This window comes from Oncorhynchus clarkii, chromosome 26 (assembly GCF_045791955.1).
Source record: "Oncorhynchus clarkii lewisi isolate Uvic-CL-2024 chromosome 26, UVic_Ocla_1.0, whole genome shotgun sequence".
NCBI classification, from domain to species: Eukaryota; Metazoa; Chordata; class Actinopteri; order Salmoniformes; family Salmonidae; genus Oncorhynchus; species Oncorhynchus clarkii.
The window spans coordinates 37,069,932-37,081,824 of record NC_092172.1 but is presented as its reverse complement, the minus strand read 5'-3'; the positions used below and the strand labels follow the sequence as shown (position 1 = coordinate 37,081,824).

Below are 11,893 nucleotides of genomic sequence, written 5' to 3'. Positions count from 1 at the left end.
GAGAAATCTTGATGCAATAAATATGAAAATCTTCCTTCACAAAACCAACTTACACCGAGAGGAAAATGTCTGGAACATGCTTATGGTTAAGGCCTTAAATATTGTATACCAAACAAAGTTAAGGAAGTGCAGTTTAAAATTACCTAATATCTATCCATGTAATTCTATGATATCCACATTTGTGGCTATTGATTTCTGCGTTCTGTGAGAAAGGAGAGACTCACTTGTTCTTTGAATGTAAATGTCAGAATTTTGGGAAAACCTTGCAAAGTACTTATTTACCATTATGAACATTACCCATATTTTTGAAATGAAGGATATGTTACTATTGCAATAAGACCATTGAAATGATTGTGAATTTATTTTGTGGCTAAATCTTATACAAAAATGACACTTTCTTGATTGAATTTAACTATTATTAAAACATGAACCCTAGTAAAGAATAACATTTTCCTGAATCAAAAGATTCAGTGATTACAATTGCACCAATTGTTTATTTGATATTTTTGTATGTTTAGTATTTTTTCGTTAATACCTGTGTTCTGTTCTGTATAATGTAACAATGTAAATTGATGCATTTAATAAATGGGAAAAAATAGTGTTCTCCAGTAGCTAGCAAGCTAAAATTGGCAATTTTCTAAATTAGCCATGGATGGAGATGGGGCTTGTGGTTTTACTTTATTCTCAGTACATGCCAATGATTATAAACAGTGATTCTGATCCTACCATTAATTCATGAATTGTTGCACCCCTGCAATGAGAGGATTGTAAGTTCAATATGAAGCTAGATGTAGAAGGCTAATGTTAACTAGTGAACGTTGCCCATGAATGGAAGTTACGCAACCATATTAGCCAGGTAACCCAGGACAATAAAATAACTTACTGTATGGCAGTGATAGACCGTTTAGCTACGGCATTGGCGTTTCTCTACAAGTACGGTGGGTCAGGTTTTTCTACTGGCATGAACTGAAATCAACCACGGACAGCCACATTTAGCTTACGTTGATAAGACTAAACTTAAGGCAATCATTGTGGTACCTGATGAAGACTGCTTGTCTGTCAAAACGTTGGTTATTAAATTATTGCATCTGAGCTCCTAGTGTGCGGCTCTCCTTCAGCTTGTAATGGCTCATTGTTAATCTACTTGCATCATGAAACAGCTGTAGGGTGGTGATCCGAGGTAAATGATTGCCTTGAAAAAGAGACCTTCAAAAAAGCACTCCATCCCTTTAAATCTACTTATTTCTACAGTCATATCATCCAAGAGCTATGCACACATTCATGGAAATACCACAAGATTTTCATTTACAAGTAAGACCAGAAGCAACAGGTAATGCTTAAACACCTTTATTGTGCCCAATCTGAACATTATCCACATCAGTAAGTAGCAGCAAAGAGACCACAGTGAGGTAGACTTTCAAAACTCTAAAAAGCAGCTGGGCTAAGACAAGCTCAGCATGAGTAACTTGATGGGAGGAAAGACACTTAGTCTTTGGCACACAGCTTCATATGCATATATCCAACAGGAACAAGGAAGGCGATGGAGTAAGAAAGCACAGGGAAAGCTGTGTTAGGTCTACTCAAGCTCTTGGTACGTTTTTAGCAAAGTGGAAGTTCTACATTCAACAGGAAACAAGCAGCTGTTCATATCCGGGCTCAGGGCCCCTCTGTTGATGTACAAAAACAGTGATTACAAATCACTGCCACCCTCTCCTAAAGTGCAAATTAAAAAGTGCAACAATAAAACTACGTAACTTACAATCAAAACGTCAATGTCCGTTCGTCTCAGTAAAGATCCAGCCAATTGATTGAAAACATGGAAACCCAGTTGAAGCAGTGTCCAGTAACGTTGGGCTTTATGAACTTGCCCAACTATACAAGAAAAGTAATGCTTCAACACCGTAACCTTGTGCCCATTCAGTAGAACAGGGGTAAGGCAACCCTGTTCCTGGAGTGTCACAGACACTACATGTTATATATTTTAACCAACCTGGAAGACCAGGTGTGTTGAATTTAGGAAATCATTGAACAGATCAATTGGTCAGGTGCCTAGTTGGAACAAAATCCTGCAGACCTTGCGACACTCCAGGAACAGGGTTGCCTACCCCTGCAGTAGAACATCGTAGGGAGAACAAATCTACCACCAGCCCCAGACTAATACTTTAGGGTGAGGAAAAACCAAGGGGAGGGAAAAAAATTAAAAAGCCGCCAGGTAGAATTCGGTTCCAAATTTCCTTGTCATGACTTAAAACCGTTTGTGTACAAATTAGTAAAAAACTGCGTAAAAATGTCTGAAATGCGACTGGTTAAATGAAGCCCAACTCATCTTCCAAAGTAAAAAACACCAGCTGGCTTGCACAGGAAAAACAGTAAGCCAACTGGGGGTGGGGGGGAAGGGGTGGAACTATTTGAAGGCACTGTATGGCATCTACCAACGAAAGGCAATGAGACGTGCATGCTCTCAATATGCAACGCATGTAAAACTAAATCAAAAAACTTAAGGATAAGAAAAAAAAATCAAGGCATTTTCATCTACTTCTGAACCCTGGCCTGAATCATCCTCATCTGGCCACAAGTCAGGGAAACTGCATAAGGAAGTGTGGGGCCCCTGACTATCCCAACAAGGTCACTGTGCATAGTGCCAACGTGAACAACAGCAAAAAGTAGCAAGTGCAGCAGTAGACTTCTCTACAGTGTTTCTCCCCCAGTCCTGGTGGGAGTGCCATGGTGCCCCTGGTGTCGGGGGCAGCTGGACACTCGTGCTCTGCGGACGCCCGCTGTGTGTCCTCACCCGTGAGGTGTGGGGTTCTCCGCCCCCTCGCTGACTCCTCTGCTCTAGCTGGACTCCCTGTTCTTCTGGTTGCGCATCAGGGGCCGGTGGTTGCTCAGAAGGTCCATGGAGTGCTGCCAGTGCCAGCAGGAGCGACAGTAGTACTTAAAGCAGGCCTGAGGAGAACACAGGTAGTAGTGAGCTTAGTGTGCGCACTGTGGTGAACATACATGTGCATAAACATTAATACCATAAAACTTCATTTACACAAATGTATGCTTCTTGAATAAGTAGGAGGCCTTAGTGGATAGATGTCTAATCATGTTCAAGTATGCCAGATACAGATGTAATCCTAGCTTCACATCAACCCAACGTCATAACACACCTGGTCCCTGCAGAAGAACGGCCCGGGTTGGCGACTGCACACCTGGCACATGGAGTCCTCCAGGTAGGGGTCGATCTGAACCTGAGGGACATCAGTGCTTATATTCAGACCATTGAGAGAAGGGCAGAATTACCCTTCATTACAATTCTTCAATGATAATATGCCATAACACTTAAATATAAACACATGTAACGTGTTGGTCCCATGTTTCATGAGCTGAAATAAAGGTCAGATGTTTTCCATACGCACAAAAAGATTCTCATTTTGCCCACGTGTTTACATCCCTGTTAGTGAGCATTTCTCCTTCGCAAAGATACTCTTTCAACGCACAAATATATGGTGGAGATGTGAGGCCCATTTTTTAAAGGTGTCTGACCAGACATATCTGTATTTCCAGTCATGTGAAATTCATAGATTAGGGCCTCATATGAACTGTAACTCAGTAAAATCTTTGAAATTGTTGCATTGATATTTTTTGTTCACTATAGTTGAAAGCAGTCAATGCTGGTCACGTGTTTAAAACCAGACGGCTCTTACCTTCTTTGTAAACTTGGGGGTTTTGATCTCTACAAACGCTGCACACACAGCCTTCAGGTAACTGCGCTGGTTGTTGAAGGTGACGCGCCCAGAACCTGTACATCATGAGATTAAGGAAGGGTTGATACCATTACACCCTCTATAGCACCCAGCCAGCCTACAGCACCCAGCCAGCCTACAGCACCCAGCCAGCCTACAATGCAAGGTCAAACCCAGACAGAAAGAGGCTACTTCTTAAACTCTTTACCTCCAGTTATCACAAAATGCTCTACAGATACCCAGCCGAAAAGTCAAATGGCAAGCAATGCAGAGGCAGTACCTGTCAACGTACATTACTCTTAATGACTGCTGCATTTCAGACAGTTACAGAACACACCCCATAGACATTCACAATAAAGCTACATCAACCAATATAATCCTACAGTCATGGCAAGTCACCGCCAGTCTTTCAACGGTAATATCTCACCTATCGGGTACTTGTGCTTGTCCGTGTCAATCCCAGCGTACATCACTCCGCCGAACAGGTCATTCATGATGCTGGCCAGGGCCTCTGCGTTGAGCATGCCGTGCAAAGCACCCACAAACACAGTCTTGCTGGGGTCCAGGCGCTGGGAGGGGCAGCGCACATAGTTACTGTCAGAGATCACCCAGGGGATCACCTGCACCTGTGAGATCAGAGAGGAGGAAGTGTCAAGGGGTGTCGCAGTAGTCTAGCAGTATTTTTCCTTAACATTTCAGATGTTAAACGTTTGTGGATATCCTGTTAAAATATTTACCTCCGAGCTCTTTTCCACTAAACCAGTGGTTTTCAGAACCTCTACAGGCCCCCCCAACAGAGGTCTCATTATTTTGTTGCAGCCCTGAACTGGCTCATCTAAGCTAACATGTTTTTTTTATGATTGGCTAAATTATCCATGGTAATGACATTTGATTTAAGACTCCTTGAAGTATTAAAACTATTAATACAAATTATTTGATTAAGCATTCCTGCCATTAGTCCATAGAAATGCATTGAAGAACAGATCCACTACATAGGACAGACTCACCCCCCCCCAAAAAAATGAAGTTTATTCTGAAGTGTGTCCTGTAGAGCTTTTTTTTTTACATGCATTTAACCTCATTTTAGGAACTAAACTATTTCCATATATACTAACATTTTTTAAAAACTTGTTCTAGGTACCTTCAGATAAATCTTGAGGCTTGTGGGTGTACATGTTCGAGAGAGGCTCAAATAGTTCAGACACTACAGACAGAAGTTGGCAGATCTCTAGTTTAAAGAAACATTTTGATTGGGATTTGTTTTATTATGTTTTATTGAAGCTCACACTTGAGAAAAGGGTAGAGAATTTGAACACAGCAGTTTGTCAAAAACCCCAGGCTGCGGTCACTAGGACACACACGCACCCCCACTCACATCCTTGCAGCGCATCCTGCGGCTGGACATCTTGAAGTAGTATTCTCCGTTCTCCTCAGGGTGGAGCAGGTCCTGGGTGCAGGCCTGGAGCAGCGCACGAACAGACTTCTCGTTCTCAAACACAAGGTAGACGTAGCCTACAGCAGAGCACAGCAGAGCGTCAACACAAGGCGAACTGACACACAGGGAGTTTGCTAGTCTATTAGGGGTCGAGAGAACTAGTATGGTGTATGTGAACAAATACATTCCAATTAGTGTTGCTCATTGTTTATTCTGAATTGTTAGTGAGTCCTCAAGTGATACGATCCACTCAGACCTCCATTCTGAAGACAGCAAGGTGAGCAGTATTCTCAAACTCTGTCAACATGGTAGACCAAGAAACCCAGAATATTCCACTTCTTGAACAAATCACACATGTTTGTGTGTGATAGGGATGGTGGGAACCATTGAATGACCAAGTACACATGTGTCTAAACTCACCATCCCACTGCGTGCCCAATGCCCACCGCTGTGCCACCTTAGAACCATAAGAGTAAATATCCTACCAGCCTGTCATTACCTTTGGGCATATTACCTTTGGGAGGGCAACGAGGATGCTTGCCATCCTTACCGGGCCACTCCACACTCAGAGGGCCGTAGCCACTGAACGTGTTGATCAGACCAGCTGGAGAGAAAAGGATCGGCAGTCAAAGACCAGTAATAGGTCAGTTAAACAGAAACAGTGTGCTGTAAACCAATTAGATTCAAAATTGTTAAACATTGTTCCTCTCCAGGTTTTTGTCTACTAAAATAAGACAAGAGACAATTTAATGCCATGGAAACAGTGAAGCAGCTGTACCTTCAGTGATATCCCAGGGTACTCCTCCCAGGAAGACCTTGTATGAGTACAGAGGGTTCTTGTTGTTGCGGGGAGGAAGTTGTCCACTCCAGGTGAAGGTGGCTTCATTTACAGCTGAAGGGAAAGTCGAGACTGAGCTGGTTAACAGCAGTAGAACGTGTAGATTCAAAAGAAAGCTGAGCGTGTTAGCATCATCCCATACCGGCTGCCTGCCTGTGCAGACGGGCCTCCCTCTCGATGCTGAAGGGGTCGTCAGGTGTCTCCAGCAGGTCCAGGCTGGGCCATATTGAGGCCCCGGGCCAGCGGCGGGACAGGGCCGTGGCAGAGCTGGTGGCGCTGGGCGGTGGGGTGAGAGGGGAGCCGTGGTCCTGGTAGTCCAGCCTGGAGCCCAGAGAGCTCAGCCTCATGGAGTCCTTCTGCATGTTGGACATGAGGAAAGGTAGGGGGGGAGAGATCCTCAGGGAGGACTGGTTGGGAGGAGGGGGTTAGAGATATTCCTTCAGATCATCAGAAAGATCAGAAAATCGCCATAAACTAAAGCAAAACAAAATATGACATGACCTTGAACAAACTAAAAGTGTGACCCTAAAAAGAACATGAAATCTCAACCATGACAATCATTTGAGTGGAATTTACAGTTACATCAATTCAAAAAGCACTTCAAGTTTACAACCATCCCCCCCCCCCCCCCCCCCCCCCCCCAAGTACACAGATACTTACGAGCAGGTCCGAGAGGTGGTCTGAGCCGGAGCTGAAGCCGCTGGTTTCAGAGTCTACAGGGCTGCTGGAGCGCGAGTCTAGGAAGCAGCGTGAGTCCAGGCGGCTGGTCATGCGAGCCATGCCGGGGAACTTCTCCAGGAAGTCAGCTGCCGTGCCCATGGGCTCACTGGGGGGGTTATAGCCAAGGGGCTTGCCCAGGATCTGGCCCAGGGGACTGCCCAGCATGTCCAGCACTGAGACCATAGAGTTTTAATCAGATCTTACAACTAGCAGCATCAGAGGCTGAAGCTGAGATAAGGCTATTCAACCAGCACTATCACTTTCCTACCCGTTAATCAATTTCAGTCCACAGCTCCCAGATTAGAGAGCATAAAAACCAGCAGATAGTTACATTCATCTGATATGATATTTATGTGACCCATTTGTAATGTATAGGGAATCCACTGTTGTAGGGCCCACTGTCAAAAACAGGAAAATAATCTGGGAGCCCATTTTTATCTACTAGTTACAAAATGGATGCTTTCAAGTGAGCAACTGTGACTGATAAACCATCAGGCCTTAGCATTGTGGCCATCTGTCCATTCTAGATTAGAGTTCTGCCACACTGCCAGTTTCTTAGACTATGACGAGACGCTCAGCATTTCAGCTGATTAGCCAAACACAGCCATTTTAAAATGCATGACTAAATAGTTTCCATTGAACTCGTGGTACCAAGACGTTGAAAGGAGAGATAATACACCATAAGGCAAAAACCAGAGAACAAGGTTAAAACACTAACATCTTGCTGTAGTTGCTATGCAACATTCCATAATGAAACTATAGGTGTAACGTACAAGTAGTATGGTTACCATCCTACAGCATTAGAACTTCATTGGTTGTAAGGAGCTAGGCAAGCCCCGATCATTGGGCTGATCTGACAACGCGGACTGGATCAGCTGACAACCACACCAAATATTTACTGTGGGTCTGTAGCTGTCCCAGTGGGCTGAACATCGAGGCGCCAAGGGAATCTGACTGTACTGGCCCACTTTAGAACCCCCATTCAGGGCAGTGCTGTTAACAAGTTTGTGTCTGGGATTGTATGGATATGTTGTGACGCAATCTCATCACAAGAACTGGGTCAGTACAAAGTGAGATGGGAAGCAACACTGAGTGGAGGCAGGGTAATGTCATTAAGCTAAAACATGGAATGAGATAATCCACAAAACACATAATTATGTACAAGGTGTTTGAGGGAGGTACCTCAACCTCTCATCCTGAGGGGAAATGCAGAATTTAAGTCACTTAATTAGGGACACTACTGAATCTGAAAAACAAGTTAAATTGAAGTTCACCCTGTCTGGGGATATAAATAGCAGGTTCACAGACAACGGACAAACTGCCTCATCATTCTCTGCAACAGCCTGATGAAAGATCTAAATCTAGGGATGACAATAGCTCAGTATCACTAAAATACAACAGACCGAACCCAAGAGAAACCTCCAATGCCAACACCTGAACGGAAGTGATTACTGATAATGCAGCATACCATCTCAAAGCCATAGCAAGTTACATTGACAACACAACACCTAACTAGGCTATAGCATATATCTGCTGTTCCCACTATTATGACAGGGCATATTGGAACAGGTCTTACAGTAGACTAACAGGACAGCCAAAGACTTTGTTAATGTACTTACAGTCTTTACTTAAATGTACACTTTGTCAACAGTATATTTGAATATTCAATACAAAGGAAGTAATCCAGTACTCACTGGAGGTAGAGCTGGTGTGGGCTTGGGAAGCGGCAGTGGTGTGTGTGTCCGTGTCATGGCTGCTCCAGGGGCGCTCCCAGCCGGACAGGCTAAGGGACTGGAGGCCCAGGCCCAGGTCGTTGACGTCTGGCAGGCCTCTGGAGGAGCCCTCGTGGAGAGAGCTTCCGCTGACACTGCTACTGGGGAAGAGCATCCTGCTGCCTCCTGCAGCCAGCTCCGATTCCTGCAGGTCTGTGGACGAACGAGGAGAGAGAGATGAGCTAATAAACAGTTAAGCACCCTGCATCTACCCGAGGGAAGAGGACATGAGAAGGGAGGGGGTGTCGAGTGAAATGGCTTCGCTTTCCCAAAAACATAATCTTACTGATATAAATGAAGTCAGACTGTAGCAACCCTTCCCTGCATGTTGATCAGGTGAACCTGCTGCGACTGTGCCCGTTGCAACTGCCATGCATTTCCATCTGAATCACTGACCGACTTAGCATGTGACCGGACTGCTGATTCACTCGCACCCCCCTGCTAATGACATCAGCTCACCCACCACCCCCCCTTCCGTTTCCTCTAACTGGGTAATGAAAAATTCCTGTTGGAGATATTCTCAGACTCCCCCGGCACAGCGTCCGTCAGCGATGGAGGTGGCAGCCAGCCGCTGCTGCTAACAGTGGCTCTAGCCTAGTTTCCTGAGTGAGCTGGCAGAGAGATGCAGCAGACAGAGGGAGAGAGTCATGAGCAGAGAAGGTGGGGGACCGGCAGAGAGGGGTGTGGTAGTGTTCTAGCTGCAGGGTAGGAGGGGGCACTGCGAGCAGAAATCCCTGGTGTATTGAGCTGGCTGGCTCACCCTCCCAGATTTGCCAGTGTCACAGACACACAGAAGCTATAGTCGCAGCAGCTGACTGATCAGAAGTAGGAGGACAGAGTGATTTGCACTGCCAGCTTGCCCCATTGCACTTCAGGGCTGGACAGCATCCAACTGCTATCTACAGTCCTGATTCAGCAACTCAAGGCTGGGCAGAGGAGAGGGGTGGTGGTTGGGTGGAGGAGGATAGGCCATCATTGAAGCTTTGTTTCTAGCTGGATTAATATTCCCAGATTTACAATGCATCATTTACACCCAATCTCAAGGAGGGATGATTGTTGTAACCTTTGTAAAATGTGAAAGTCATAATCATTTTTTTATGCTGAAACATAACAATTTACAATCATACTAGCCTATGATAAAATTAAAATATGCCCCAAGTCTGGTTACACAGTTGTATGGAAGGTTCATAATAAGGCATGACAAGTTGGTCAAAAACCATTGGTGCCAATTGAGTTGAAGCCATACAAATAAAAGTGTAAGATGTTTTGCAGCCTGGTCTCAGACTAGACGTATCATAGTAAATGTAAATACTGATTGCAAAGAATATTATGTAACGTTTGGTACAGTTACATAAAACCAATCTAATTTAAGGTGGTTGGTCAGGGTGGGCATTTAACATGAACATCTAGCAACCCAAAGGTTGTGAGTTTGAATCTCACTGACAACTTTAGCATTTTGCAACTTCAACTACTTTGCAACTACTTAGCATGTTAGCTAACCCTTTCACTAACCCTAAAATTATCTATTTTAGATAATTCTTTAACATAACTCGTAATATATAATCCAAAAGAGGTGATGACGAAAAGTAATATACTAAAAAGTGTGTCTCGGATTTACACAGAACACAAAATGCTCTGAGACCAGGGTGCATTTTGGCATTAGCCTTATATTAAGAACTTTGAATATAACAATGTTACAAGTTATAATACAACTATCTTTTCAATTCATTAGAAACTACAAAGTGGCCACGCTGGGTGGCCCAGTGCATGACTGATTTGAAAAGGAATATGTCAGGTTAAATACAGAGTAGAATTGCAGTGGCTGAGAGTCTTGGCAAAGACCTCAAGCTCTAGAAAGCTTAGCCTACAAGTGCTGCAATGCTGCAGACGATGCAGCATGAATCAGCTGTTCCCACTATTATGACAGGGCTGTGGTGTAGACTACACAAAGCCATTAAAAAGGGGAAATTGTATGTTTAGTATCTTAATAGTTTCCCCCTTTACTGCCATTGAGTACAAGCATAACGATGTGTCATTCCAAGGTGCACGTGCAGCGAGAAAGTTTACCGGTCAGGAGCATGTCTAGCTTTCCCTTGGTGCCGGATGTGGTGCACACACCAGTAAAATCCAGAGAGTTGCCCAGCATGGTGTTCATTCTACGATATATGTCCGCGTTACTGCAAGTGGACAAGGCCGCAGATTCTGGTGCCCAATTGTCATGGGGTCGAAGTTCGTCTCTCTAGAAATGAGAACAAACTTGTTAAAATATCAGTTTGATGTCATTCAAGTAATGTTTGTTAACATTTGAACATGTTAACATTTGAAGTTAAAATATATGGCTTCGTAAGCTACATCGATCACCCTGGATAATACATATTCTAGGTTTATTTTCAGGCCAAAAAGTCTCGATATTGTCTTTTTGTCCATTTTACACAGATTTAGGCCTAAACCTATTAGGCTAGCAGTAGCAGACTACTTTTAATTGTAGCCTAGGCCATTATGCTTTTCATGTGCTACTGTTGAAAGACAAAAACCATTGAGCGAAAATACAACTACTCGTTGGTGTTTTTCTTACCAATGAAAACGCCATGGTAGGAAATATCTAACAGAAATGTTTCAAACAACCGCCACTCAAGTCGAGGACATACTTATGAATGTAGTCGGTAGACAATTATCCACATTGATTAGGAAAACGTATGCCTATCCAATCAGGTGATTTGGGCGGTACCATTGCCAAGTACTTTCCCTGCGTTCATAACCAAGTGTGAAGATGGTATTTACCGCATATGGCCAGGCGAGTACACTGCCCCCCTCGCATTGAAACCGGTGTACCTCATGCATTGTTAGCAGAAAACAGGATCCCCATTATAAGTGAATGGAAAAATGTCAATCTTTGTGGTCAATCTTCGTGTAAATAAACCGTTTTTTCAAAGACAGTCATGGTGCCAAAAATTGCTTCGAATACAACAGATGTATGTCCTTGAACCGAGTATTTTAAAATATCACATAGAAGAAGCTTTATAAGGATAATATAGTTGCTAATGGCAGCATCAGGTGTAAGATCATGTAAGGCGGCCCCAGCAAAATAAATAGTGGGGGTACGCCGTTCCGGTAAAACACGAGCCTACCACAATAAACTGTAGGCTACTACACTATTATTTATCATTAGCGCATGTCAGAGGCATGACAAATTAGTGAATTAGATTTAAAAACGGGTGGTATAGCCTACACACCAAAATGCGATGTGGTTCGATGAGAAGACTGCCATTTTGCCAAGGCAGAGAAGAGTGGCCGACATCGAGACTTGCGGAGACAACTGTGGACACATAAATTATGTCCTAATGACCATCGCCAAATATCCTTACCCTTTATGTTGTTTTGTGTTAAATATGTCTCG

General features: G+C 43.8%; 1 protein-coding gene across 5 annotated transcripts; it reads right to left on the bottom strand.

Moving 5' to 3' along the window:
- Positions 1 to 1,331: 1,331 nt before the first annotated feature.
- Positions 1,332 to 11,331, bottom strand: LOC139385118 (cytoplasmic polyadenylation element binding protein 1b). Of its 5 annotated transcripts, none has more exons than XM_071130188.1 (12): positions 11,278 to 11,331; positions 10,564 to 10,735; positions 8,419 to 8,649; positions 6,665 to 6,897; positions 6,147 to 6,411; positions 5,945 to 6,058; positions 5,666 to 5,770; positions 5,107 to 5,243; positions 4,159 to 4,357; positions 3,693 to 3,787; positions 3,156 to 3,236; positions 1,332 to 2,946 (listed from the first exon to the last, which is right to left on the bottom strand). In XM_071130188.1, exons 2-12 carry the CDS (start codon positions 10,649 to 10,651, stop codon positions 2,836 to 2,838), a joined length of 1,659 nt encoding a protein of 552 aa, XP_070986289.1. In that variant the 5' UTR covers positions 10,652 to 10,735; positions 11,278 to 11,331; the 3' UTR covers positions 1,332 to 2,835. The 5 variants fall into 5 exon arrangements, with proteins under 5 accessions (XP_070986289.1, XP_070986284.1, XP_070986285.1 ...); XM_071130183.1 differs by lacking the exon at positions 11,278 to 11,331 and adding an exon at positions 11,072 to 11,114; XM_071130184.1 differs by lacking the exon at positions 11,278 to 11,331 and adding an exon at positions 11,072 to 11,114 and having other exon boundaries at positions 5,681 to 5,770.
- Between the last annotated feature and the right edge of the window lie 562 nt (positions 11,332 to 11,893).

Bases quoted from the DNA above. Each gene is read 5' to 3' on its own strand.
- LOC139385118 (XM_071130183.1), bottom strand. The intron at 4,358-5,106 runs GTGAGTGGGGGT...CTGATCTCACAG, and splicing joins GCAGGATGCGCTGCAAGGAT to GTGCAGGTGATCCCCTGGGT. The intron at 2,947-3,155 runs GTGTGTTATGAC...TGTTCTCCTCAG, and splicing joins CGTTCTTCTGCAGGGACCAG to GCCTGCTTTAAGTACTACTG.